This window comes from Schistocerca piceifrons, chromosome 1 (genome assembly GCF_021461385.2).
Source record: "Schistocerca piceifrons isolate TAMUIC-IGC-003096 chromosome 1, iqSchPice1.1, whole genome shotgun sequence".
Taxonomy (NCBI): Eukaryota; Metazoa; Arthropoda; class Insecta; order Orthoptera; family Acrididae; genus Schistocerca; species Schistocerca piceifrons.
The window spans coordinates 1,183,609,344-1,183,622,917 of NC_060138.1; the positions used below are offsets into that span (position 1 = coordinate 1,183,609,344).

The 13,574-nt window shown below is 43.0% G+C and overlaps 1 protein-coding gene across 1 annotated transcript in view; it reads right to left on the bottom strand.

The window, feature by feature from the left end:
• LOC124779100 (toll-like receptor 2) overlaps nt 1–13,574 on the bottom strand; it is a 131,165-nt gene that overhangs the window by 36,828 nt on the left and 80,763 nt on the right. The window contains exon 7 of the mRNA XM_047253687.1: nt 10,660–10,890. Coding sequence (XP_047109643.1) covers nt 10,660–10,890 — 231 coding nt within the window. The remainder of the gene's footprint in view (nt 1–10,659; nt 10,891–13,574) is intronic.

Consider the following 13,574-nt stretch of genomic DNA (forward strand, 5'->3'; position numbering starts at 1 on the left):
AACTAGATCCCGTAGCACTGTCAATCTTCAGAGATATTGATTGCTAATTCTCCTCTGTTGCTTTTCAAGATAATAATAGGAGCCTTTGGTGGGCCATCGGTGGTGCCACATAGTTCGTGGATTTTCATGAAAACGAGGAACGTGTGCGTGCAGCCTTGTTAATAACGCTATTTTCATCTTGGTGGACGGGAATGTCCACAGCATGAAAGTATTGGAGAGAGGGCACCATTTGTTTACGAGTAATGTTAGTAATCTGCTAATGTTCACGAGAATCTAAGTAAATGGGTCGAGGTCATCCGTAGAACATCACAGACCCAGAATAATCACACACTGCTGGTGAGGAAGATGCAACGGACATCTTCAAGCTTTTTAAAAGAGGCGAAGTTGCTATTAGCCAGACTACAATACAGCCTGGAGTTAGCTGCTCCAAGGATTCTTCATGTTTTGGGCTTCCAAAGACGGAAGCTTTCTGTGGCGCCGTAAGCAATGACCATGTGAGGTACCCAACGTCAGAAGTTCTTCGGAAAGTTGGCTTGGAAACTTGTAGCTGAGATGAACGTGTAATCACTGAAAGCAACAGTGCCTGAAGGGATTGACACCCACTGTCCTGACAGTTAAGATCATCTAATCTTACGCCATGTTACATGACTGTGAGTGGTACACGGTCCAGTGCATACTGATCCCTTAACCACTCCGCTCACAAACGCGCAGTTAAATCCGGATGTGATTCTGGACCTATCCAAACATCATATCATATTTCTGCCTCTATGTCACGTCTCCACGTTGACCCATCTAATTGGGTTTATTAGATACAACCGACCATAACATACCAGGCACGTCACTGGCATGACGTGCGTTAGCTGTCTAGAATAGTGTGACAGCCTGGCACGTTAAACACCATCTACAGATCCCTAAAGCTTAGAGTGCTCTCTTTACACAGAATGACTAGTGTTTAGTTCGGTGGGCGTTAGATGCAACATTTAGGCAGTGATGAACAGACATGGACACTGGCGTAGAGAGTTCCACCAGACCAGTCTACCAGCTGAAGACTATAACAACAACAGAATCCAAAACACTCACTCTAATGATAACGTGCATGCAAGGATCGATATTTGTATATGAAGGAGAGGTTTCTGAGATGTCTGAGACGCGATGGAGCATTCGGAATTCAAATCAAGCTGGAAACCATAATTTCATTTTAAACATAATATCATTACAAAATAAACGTAAGAAGAGGAAATACATAATACACAACACATACAAGCTTATTTATAATTACTACATTCGCCTCCACCTCCACTATCAGTTAAGTTCCACAAGAAGTTCTGGCAAAGATTAGTTTCCTTCTTTCGCCCTTAACTTTGTTTTGATGTGTCAATAAATCCAAGTTTTCTTCCAGAAAAAAATTTGATCTGCCCTTCGTACTTTCCTTGCTTTATTTTATGTCATTTTAATGTATCTTGCTTATTGCCGTTTTACAAGAAAGGTGTTTTATGATTTATTATTGCAAAGCTGTCGCATTTTTCTATGTTATTTCTGTTCCCAGAGAAGGCTCGGGCTGGCACTGGTGAAAAAGTAGTCTTCAGTCAAAGTTTATATATATTTATGTCTCAAAATACTTAAAAAACGTATCGCAGTAAATAACCCATTGATGGACAGCTTTTATGATTTCTAAAACTTTTTAGACGATTTTAAATTTCAATTTAAAGTCAGTTTTTTTTAATCGTTGGTTGCGGCCCGCCACCAATTCCTCTCCAGTGCCAACTTTTCGTCTCAGAACAGCATATACACCCTAATTCCTCAATTATTTGCCGGATGCACTCAAGTCTCTCTCGTCCGCTAAAATGTTTACTCCTGATAGCTCCCTCTAGTAGCAATGAAGTAACACTGAGCAGGTGTCCTATCATCGCGTCCATTCTTCTTCTCAGTGTTTTCCATATATTCCTTTCCGCGCCGATTCTCCGGAGAACCCCTTCATTCCTTACCTTATCGTACAACGAGTTTTCAACATTCGTCTGTAGGACCACATCCCAAATGCTTCTATTCTGTTTCGTTTCGGTATTCCCACTGCCATTTAATTTCTTCCTCAAATTAAGACCTACATTTGTTAACAATAGTGTTATCTTGGCCATGAATGCCCTTGTCACCAATGCTCCTCTGTTCTTTTGTTCTCCATGTTCCGTCAGTCATTGGTTATTTTGCTGCATAGGTAGCAGAATTCCTTAATTTCATCTACATCGTCACCACAAAACCCAATATTACGTTTCCTACTGTCCTCATTTCTGCTGCTTCTCATTACTTTCGTCTTTCTTCGATTTACTCTGAATCAAAATTCTGTACTCATTACGCCGTTCATTCCATTCAGCAGATCCTGTAATTTTTCTTCACTTTCACTCAGGATAGCAATATCAACAGCGAATCGTATCTCAGATATCCTTTCACGTTAGGCGAATGACTACATTCCTGTCTTACACCCTTTTTAATCCGCACACATCGTTCTTCGTCATTCCCTCTTATTATTCCCTCTTGGCCATTTACCTTTCCTAAAGCTAAACTGATCGTCATCCAACAAATCCTCAGTTTTCTTTTCCATTCTTCTGTATATTATTCAAGTCAGCAACTTGGATGCATGAGCTGTTAAGCTTTTGGTTCGTAATTCTTGCATTTGTCAGCTTCTGGAGTCATCGGAATTGTGCGGACGATGTTTTCCGAAAGGCAGAAAGTATATCGCCAGTCTCGTACACTCGACAAACCGATGTGAATAATCGTTTTACTGACACTTACCACAACCATTTTTGAAAATTCCGATGGAATGTTGTCTATCCCTTCTGCCTTACTTGATTTTAAGTCTTCCAAAGCTCTTCTAAATTCAGATTCTAATACTGGATCCTCCATCTCTTCCCTATCGACTCCTGTTTCTTATTCTGTCACGTCATCATATACCTCCTCCCCGTCATAGGGGCCTTCAATCCACACTTTCCACCTAGTCGTTCTGCATTTAACAGTGATGCCAGAGCAGTCTTAACGTTATCGCTCTTGTTTTCAATTCCACCGAATGTAAGTTTGACTTTTCCATATTCTGCATCAGTCTTCAACAAACACTTCTTTTTCAGTTCTTGCAGCCATTTCGACTTAGCTTTTCTTACTTGTATTTCTGTATTCCTCAATTTCCTTGACGATTTTTGTACTTTCTCCTTGCGTCGATCAAGTGAAGCATTTTTTTTTCCTTTTACCCATGGTCTCTTCGCAGTTACCTTTCTCGTACATATGTTTTTCTTTCCGTCTTCTGCGACGACCCTGTTAAGAAATGTACATTCCTCTTCCACTGAACTGCCTATTGAGTTAGCCATTATCTCAGTATCTTCACCCCGAGAGAACTTCATTCCTTGTTATTTCCGTATCCAATTATTTTGCCCCTTGATACTTCCTGACAAGTCTCTTAAGCTTCAGTCTGCTCTTCGTCTTTTCTAAATAGTCATCTGGTTCACCCGTTAAATATCCTCGTATACTACCTGTTCATCTTCTGATTGCGACGTCAGGAAATAGACCTGAACTATTGTTGCCCGTGTTGGTTTGCTGTGGAATCTGATGAGAACAACCCTATCACTGAAATGTTTACATTAACTCATTCTCTGTCCTACCTACCTATTCACAACGATTCCTATTCGCGTTACAGTATTTTCTGCTGCTGTGAAAATATCCTGTTCTTGTTTGACCAGAAATCCTTGTCTTCTTTTCATTTCACTTCACTGACCCTCACTGTATCTAGATTGAGCCCTAAAATTTCTGTTTCCAGGTTTTGAGGCTTCCCTACCTCGTTAAAACTTCTGACATTCCACGCCCCGACTCACTGAACTTTATTCTTTCATTGGTTATTCATTAGTTTTCTCATGGTCACCTCCTCTTCGCAGTTCCCTCCCGGGAATCCGAGTGGTGTCTAGTGCGTAAACTTTACACAGTGAAGAGATTATCATGAAATTTTTTCAGTTACATGCCACATGTCCTGTGGGTACAGAATAAGTGACTTTGATGGAGTGGTTTCCATTGCCTTCCGCATCGTCATGCCGTTGATTATGCTTGATTCTTCCCCCTTTCAGGTTGTTTCCCACCCTAAGGGTAAGAGGGTGCCCCAAAACTCTCTCCATTCTTCCGCCCTCTTTGACAACGCCGTTGCCAAAATGAGGATGAATTCTTATGCTGGAAATCTTCAGCCGCACTTATCACTTTTCACTTATCGCTTACTGTAGTGATAATGATGCTATGGCGTAATGGTAACCGTGATGCATGGTAATGATAATGGTCCTGATAGAAGTCGATCAGTGTGACTATGGGGCCCTCTGGAACCGCAGGTAGCGACTGAAAGACAATGGGGTGGAGTACTGGAGGAAAGGGAAAATAAGAAAACGGAAGGATGATGTGAGGTGGAGCGGTTTGACTAGGGTTGGAAGGAGGGTTATATCTCGGGACGGAATTCCCCGTTGGAGAATCGGAGTGGGTGGAATTCCAGTTCGAGAGAATGGGTAAGGTATAAAGTTGCAGGGCATGTGGAATGTGGAATGTTCTCCACTATGAAACACCCCCGTTTAAATTCCTCCATTGGGTTTATGTAATTTACCGAAGCCTCCAAACAGTTAATTATTATGATTATATGACCGTGTGCTTAATGGATGAAAGGCTATCGGTTTTTCTGCTGTGGCTTCGGGGGTATTTCAACCGAGTGCCGCTGTTTTGAGATGAATAGTGGAATGATTGGAAGTTTGTCTGTTATTGAGGACCACAAAGGTTGCGATGTACAAACTTTATTGTATTTTCAAAGAAAAAAACAAATTCTGAGGCAGTTGCTACCTTCGCCTTACACGTCTAATTACTGTTATATCTTTTTATTGATTGCTGATTTTCTGTACTTCGTCACACGCAATGCTGATAGTTAACATTCACGACAATCCTCACTGCAATCCATGGTTGTTGCTGGCCGACGCGGTTGACGCGAAACACGTAATTCGGCACTTGTCACCTTCTGTTTCATATCACTCGCGAATCGGTATTAGTGAGGGTCAACCCCACGACGATCAGGGGGACGTGCTCACGCGTCATACTCCGGTGAATTTTACCGTTTACAACTCATTCGACCACCATTCTTGCCTGTCTCTCCAGCACCACTTCTCACTCGACACTCGTCTCACTGCCTCCTTCAGCGCTTGACAATCGACTCCTCTCTACTATCGACCTGGGCGTCGGATACTAGCATCTATGTTCGTGGGATCACGAATCCCTTACAACTACTATGCAGAGTTTATACGTGTGGCACTTAGGGTAGCACTCTCGACGTCGTTTAGCTTGTAAGCACGAGCGAACGTATCGCTTGAACTGTCGGTGATGTATGATATCATCCCGGTCACAAGTACAATGTAATTCTATGTAGAAGCGACGGGACTCTTCGAGCAGGGCAAGAGCAAATTTAGGCAGAGTGAGATGGTACAGTATTTAGTCCGAAGTGGGGTACAATTGAAAACTATATTTGAATGGTGTGTTGCAAAAATTCAACCTTATGTGGATGTCGTCAGGATTTTGAAGGTTGAAGTCATGGGTTTCGATTAGGGTACGGGTTTGGGAACTGTAAGCAGTCCCGTCTACACGGGAATAATGCTGAATTTGTCAGGGCGTATAATTAGAAGTGTATCGCGTCGGGCTTCGTACACAGTATGAGATCTGGAGGAAGATAGTTGGATCTAGGACTTTTACTGTGAATGCTACCTGGTAACGTCTGAGTCTTGTCTACATTGACATTTGTTAACGTTTTACGAGGTCGGTATGCCTCTATATACGGATTCGTATGGAAGTACGAGGACACACCTGTCAAATATGTGTTAAACTGCATTTTATTTACGTTTGTCATACTTCCATTAAAGCAGAGTGCACTTTACTTGTATGGCGGCCTATGTTACACTTACGCTCGGTACAGTCATCTAGTAGTTGACTTATTAGTAATAGTATCTATGAATATTTGAGTCTGTTGGTATGTCTCTTTCACTTCTGTATGACGTATTTAGCTCTCATCAATGAGCGAGCACACATTCTTTCTATTAATAAGTTTAACAATGTGAATCTCCTGTATTTCTCCAATTTTGTCTTTAAGACAGATCTAATGATCGCAGTCTGCCACTTGAAGAAATATAGACCACTCTAGACCATGCGTTTTTGTACGCTCACAGCAGTGCTTTCCTCGTACGTGTCTGTATATAATTATTATCACAGGAAGTAACGCTTCTCGAAAACAACGGGATATCATAAGAAATGATTACAATGCTACGACGAAATTGACGTGGCCAGTCGAAATTAGGCATATCCTCAGAGGAATTTTGCAAGTCATCTGGAGACAGACTGAGATACACTACTGGCCATTAAAATTGCTACACCAAGAAGAATTGCAGATGGTAAACGGGTATTCATTGGACAAATATATTATACTAGAAGTGACATGTGATTACATTCTCACGCAGTTTGGGTGTATAGATCCTGAGAAATCAGTACCCAGAACCCCGTAATAAAGGCCTTGATACGCCTGGGCATTGAGTCAAAGAGAGCTTGGATAGCGTGTATAGGTACAGCTGCCCATGCAGCTATGCAGCTTCAACACGATACCACAGTTCATCAAGAGAAGTGACTGGCGTATTGTGACGAGTCAGTTGCTCGGCCACCATTGACCAGACGTTTTCAGTTGGTGAGAGATCTGGAGAATGTGCTGGCCAGGGCAGCAGTCGAACATTAGCTGTGTACCAGAAAGTCCCGTACAGGACATGCAATGCGGTCGTGCCTTGTCCTGCTGAAATGTAGGGTTTCGCAGAGATCGACTGAAGGGTAGAGCCACGGGTCGTAACACATCTGAAATGTAACGTCCACTGTTCAAAGTGCCGTCAGTGCGAACAGGAGGTGACCGAGACGTGTAACCAACGGCGCCCCATACCATGACGCCAGGTGACACGCCAGTATGGCGATGACGAATACACGCTTCCAAGGTGCGTTCACCGTGATGTCGCCAAACACGGATATGACCATCATGGTGCTGTAAATAGAACCTGGATTCATCCGAAAAAATGATGTTTTGCCATTCGTGCACCCAGGTTCGTCGTTGAGTACACCATCGCAGGCGCTCCTGTCTGTGATGCAGCGTTATTGGTAGCCGCAACCATGGTCTCCGAGTTGATAGTCAATGCTGCTGCAAACGTCGTCGAACTGTTCGTGCAGATGGTTGTTGTCTTGCAAACGTCCCCATCTTTGACTCAGGGATCGAGACGTAGCTGCACGATCCATTACAGCCATGCGGATATGATGCCTGCCATCACGACTGCTAGTGATACGAGGCCGTTGGGATCCAGCACGGCGTTCCGTATTACCCTCCTGAACCCACAGATTCCATATCCTGTCAACAGTCATTGGATCTCGACCAACGCGAGCAGCAATGTCGCGATACGATAAACCGCAATCGCGTTGGGCTACAATCGTACCTTTATCGAAGTGGGAAACGTGATGGTACGCATTTCTCCTCCTTACACGAGGCATCACAACAACGTTTCACCAGGCAACGCCGGTCAACTGCTGTTTGTGTACGAGAAATCGTTTGGAAACTTTCCTCATGTCAGCACGTTGTAGGTGTCGCCACCGGCGCCAGCCTTGTGTGAATGCTCTGAAAAGCTAATCATTTGTATATCACAGCATCTTCTTCCTGTCGGTTAAATTTCGCGTCTGTAGCACGTCATCTTCGTGGTGTAGCAATTTTAATGTCCAGTAGTGTACATTCCTGCTGGAAGACAATTTTAAATTATCCCTTATGTGATCCTACCCGGCATCGGCTAGAAGGGTGCTTAAGATTTTGGCTTAGAGTGTAAGTGCTGATGATCAAATTCATAACAGTTAAAAGTCTCGTCCAGTAACAACGATGGAAGCGCAACGTCATTGTTCACAAACGACGCACTTTTACACAGGAAGCTAATACCGTCGGTAACTGTTGCGAATTCCTCGTAGACTTGCAGAAGATAACGACCTTGAGAGAACAGAGTTCAGTCCTAACTTAAAGAAATGTAATACAATGGATGTAGAGAAAAAAATTGAGCGAGATTGTGCCCAAGACCAACGCTGCAGGAGGAGACACAGCTACCGTTAGTTTTGCAGTGAATGATTTCACGACAAATGTCAGTGGGAATACTAGCTACTAGTGGCGGTCAGTTACATGTTTCAACTTTCTTCAAACTGGTTCGGCTTGTCGGTCAGATGTTACTTGAGTTCGCGAAGATCCTTCCTCTGAGTGAAAATGAGGGGGTGGGTGGAGGGGTGGGGGGAAGCTGATCTACATCTACATGTACATCGATACTCTGAAAATCACATTTAATGTGTGGCAGAGGGTTCATCGAACCACCTTCACAATTCTCTATTATTCCAATCTCGTATAGCGCGCGAAAAGAATGAACACCTATATCTTTCCGTACGAGCTCTGATTTCCCTTATTTTATCTTGGTGATCGTTCCTCCCTATGTAAGTCGGTGTCAACAAAATGTTTTCGCATTCGGAGGAGAAAGTTTGTAACCTCCCCACAAAAATTTTAAAATGATATTATTTTAATAGTAATGGGAGCCAAGCGTAACCTCCCTAGCAATTAAATTTAATGACAATAAAAATGAGAATCGCAATCTGACTGAAAGTATAAGCTGTCACGAAAATGATGAAAAACAATTAAGTGCTAATGAAACTTCAGTGACAATGAAAATTCAATTAAACCGAAATATCGGTCTTTGGCCCTGTGCAAAAAATCAGAATTAAATTCTTACCTCAGTATAACTGCATGTCAAATTTCTGCTCTTATTCTTGGACACGGCTTGGAGGAAATGCATTGCAAATAATATTTTTTTTATATTTTTTTTTTGAAATTTAATTGAAACTTTTCTTTAAGGGAAATGGAAGGAAATCGTTGGTTCAATTAAATGATTTTTTTTTTGTAAAAAAATTGCTTTGAAATCAAAATTATTATTGGGGCACTTGTTGAAAATTAATTACAATAAATAAACTTTACATTATCTGATGATTACCTTAATTAACAATATACCTCATTCAGCCTCTTGACCAGAATGCCATGTCGACGCTCGCCGACTCCTCTCACACACACAACTGCACTCGACTGCTACTACCGACGTACTGCACGCAACTGAACTGAGCTACTGCTATCGACAGACTGAACTGCACGACAACTATTAGCGTACTGCTCGCAACACTCGCGCGGTCAAGCGCAGACTAACCACGATAAAAGGCTCTCTGGTCAAAGATTTTATCATGCCTCACCATCGCTGCTACGTTACATACGTGTTTCAAGTTGGTGATTGTAATTTCGTGAGAAGATTCCGCAGCAACGAAAAACGCCTTCCTCTTAATGATGTCCATCCCAAATCCTATATCATTTCGCGATAATACAAAAAGTGCTGCCTTTCTCTGAACTTTTTCTATGTAGTCAGTCAGTCCTCTCTGGTAATCCCACACCGCACAACAGTATTCTACATGTGGACGGACAAGCGTAGTGTAGGCAGTCTCCTTAGTAGGTCTGTTACATTTTCTAAGTGTCCTGCAAATAAAACGCAGTCTTTGGTTAGCCATCTCCACAACATTTTCTGTGCGTTCCTTACAATTTAAATTGTTCGTAATTGTAAATCTAGGTATTTAGTTGAATTTTCGGCTTTTAGATTAAACTGATTTATCGTGTAACCGAAGTTTAACGTGTTCCTTTTAGCACTCATACGGATGACCTCACACTTTTTGTTATTTAGGGTCAACTGCCACTCTTCGCACCATTCAGATATCTTTTCTAAATCGTTTTGCAGTTTCTTTTGAACTTCTGATAACTTCATTAGTCGATAAACGACAGCGTCATCTGCAAACAACCGAAGACGGCTGCTCAGATTGTCTCCCAAATCGTTTATAGAGATAAGAAATAGCAAAGGGCCTATAACACTACCTTCGGGAACGCCAGAAATCACCTCCGTTTTACTAGATGACTTTTCGTCAGTTACAACGAACTGTGACCTCTCTGACAGGAAATCACAGATCCAGTCACATAACTGAGACGATATTCCATAAGCACGCAATTTCACTACGAGCTGCTTGTGTGGTACAGTGTCAAAAGCCTTCCGGAAATCCAGAAATACGGAATCGATCTGAAATCCCTTGTCAATAGCACTCAGCACTTCATGTGAATAAAGTGCTAGTTGTGTTTCACAGGAATGATGTTTTCTAAACCCATGTTGACTGTGTGTCAATAGACCGTTTTCTTCGAGGTAATTCATTATGTTCGAACACAATATATGTTCTAAAATCCTGCTGCATATCGACGTTAACGATATGGGCCTGTAATTTAGTGAATTGCTCCTACTACCTTTCTTGAATATTGGTGTGACCTGTGCAACTTTCCAGTCTTTGGGTACGGATCTTTCGTCTACTGCCAACTGCTAAGTATGCCCTTGTAAAATTATGCTCGTGATTGGCGCTGAGTCAGACCTAGTTGTAAGAAACGAGCATTTAAGTGTAACTTGCCAACTTTCTGTACTTTAACTGCTTGTAGGTCATTTCATTGTCACGTTAGTCACAAGGTGTGCACAAGGAGTTTACCTATTGACTTACCTCCCACGACTCGATGTCATTCTCCGAGGCATCAATATGCGACACGTTGCCTGGTCCCAGTAGACTGACGTGCCGAATAATGTTATGGGAGACGTCGAGCAGTGGCAGCTGGTGATACAGCCACACGCCGTCCACTGCAGTGAGCGCGTTGTGAGACACGTCCAGTACCTGCAGATGCTTTAGAGGAGCCAGCAGCTTGGGCTCAAGTGTCGTCAGCTGGTTATGGGCGACCTGTAGAGAAACAAGAATCGTCCGCTGAATATCAAGTGGAAGTTCTTTCACAAAATACTGACTCAACTACCGCGTCTCTGCCTGTCCTTTCTGGTAGGCTACCGTCATCTAAAAACTCGTGACTTCTGTCTGAACGATCTGTCATGGTGGTCTTCTTCATTTCGAGGAGATACACAGCAGCTGTAGACAGAGACTAACTGTGGCCATGGAAGATGACACTGCGTCGATATGGGTCCAGGCTTCTCTCATTAGGGATATCATAGTAGAGGCGAATTTTCCTAAACGAAAGGAAAATAGTGTTTTGAAAAAGTTCCAAATTCATGCTGAATGCTCTTGCTTAACAGGAGTGGTAACTATCAACACATTACCCAAGACCTCAGAAGAAATTGTGATTGCACATCATTCAGCCTGTAATGACCGAGTGATGAAGGGATTGATAACTACCAGCAAGTTATCCAAGGCGTTAGAAGAAACCGTGATTGCACATCAATCAGACCGTAATGAGCAAAAAAGAAATATGTCATCTTGGAAAGAATTTTAACTGGAAACCTAGATAGAGGCATACAGCGCTTGACGCCTTCGCCAGACAAACACACGGTCGCGAGCATTAAGAAACCAACAAGGTAGATTTCAACAGCTCGAGAGTTCCTTTCAGCAGACGAGCCTTTGCTTTCCATCAGCCTACTGCAGGAAACTATGTGCGTGAAAGAATCCATTCAGCTAAAAGTGTTCACAAAGAAGAACTTCCATTCTTGCCTTTACGTATCGCTGGACTGCGGGTACTTAGTCTATCGTGAGGTACGTCCCAACATCGTATTAGAGCTTCTTTTGCTCGGCGCAGTGCAGCAGCACCATGTATCATGTAATAAACAAGTGATTGGAAATCCCATGGAGAAATACTGAGCTACGCTGCCTCTATAGGCCGTCCATAATTGAGAAACTGCTGCCGGCGCAGAATGTTGTGCACAAATTTAAGTCTCGATTGTGTCCCATAAATATTCCATAGGATTACTGTCGTTGGGTCTGGATGGCCATATCATTCAATCGAAGTGTCCCAAATGTTCGTCAAACCAGTCACGAACAGTTGTGACCCCGTGATATGACATCGTTGTTTGTCAAGATCAAGTCGATGAATGGCTACAATAGCCGAACGTAACCATTTCCAGTCAATGATCAGTTTATTTGGATCAGAGGACCCAGTCGATTCATATAAACAGAACCCACAACATCATCGAACCACCACCTGCTTGCACAGTGCCTTGTTGACAACTTGTGTCCATGGCTTCGTGGGGTCTTCGCCACCCTCCCATCATCTGCTACCAACTGAAATTAGGACTCACCTGACCAGGCCACTGTTTTCCAGTCATCTAGGGTCCAGCCGGTATGGTCACGAGCGCAGGAAAGGAGTTTCAGACGATGTCGTGATGTTAGCAAAAGCAATCACGTCGGTCGTCTGCTGCCACAGCCCATTAACAACAATTTTCGCCGCATTGTCCTTTGTCTCACTTTGATTTCTGCGGTTATTTCAAAGAATGTTGCTTGTCTGTTGGAACTGAGAACAGTACGCGAACACCGCTGCTCTCGGTCGTTAAGTGAAAGCCGTCGTCCACTACGTTGTCTGCGGTGAGAGGTAATGCCTGAAATTTGGTATTCTCGGCACACTCTTCGCAGTGCGGATCTCTGAATGTTGGATTAACTAACTGCTTCGACATTAGGATGTACCACTTGTCTGCCTCCAACTACCAATCTGCATTAGTGCTGTTAATTCCCGTCGTGCGGCCATGATCACGTTGGAAAGTTCTCAAGTTAGTACAAATGAGGCTCCGCCCATGGATTGCCGTTTCATATCTTGTGTACGCGATACCACCACCATCTGTGTATGTGCGTATCACTATGTCATGACTTTGGTCACTTCAGTACACTTTAGGCACCTCCATACAGCGAGTAAGGGCGAGCAAATGCGTTGAGTGATTCGAGGATCCTTGGAGTTGCACGGAATGTTAGGTCATGACACCAACGCAGAGGCGAAGTAACATATGCGGAAACATTACATGTAGTTCGTGGATTCCACACCAGTGGTTTTTCCCAGCTGGTGGTGCTGCTTGGTGAGGTTGTGGCCCCACTGGTGTGTTGACTGTCATAGTGATGGCTGATAGGCGCAGGTGCAAGAAGAAGTGCAGGTAATTGTTGAACGACGGTCATTTGTACTCGCCGTGCCTATGGGTTATGGGACAGAAGCCAGCTTCTGGTCACACAGATGGCTGCAGAAGCGCAGTGTTGTGCCACGACAGGTAGGCCGTTCCTCCAACGAGCAGTCGTTGAGCTAATGTCCCATCATCATGTCGAAATCAGTTTCTTGTTCTTTGGTATAAATACTCAGAATAATTAATGTCATTATAGAAACTATATCATACTGAAGAATCGATAGTAAAACTGTATTGTTTCAGATACGTCCTCCATGTTACTGCTAACTTCAGCAGTGCCGTGTGTAGCACTATCTTCGATATTACCTACAATGATCTTATCTTTGTTGTTATTACTTCACGTAACTTCTGTGTACTTCACGTAACTTCTGTGTCAGCACCTTTGATATAACATGTGTGAAATTATTTTATACATTATTTATGACCACTTATGTAATTCTAACCAATCTATTGATGTAATTCAAAAGTAATATACTCTAA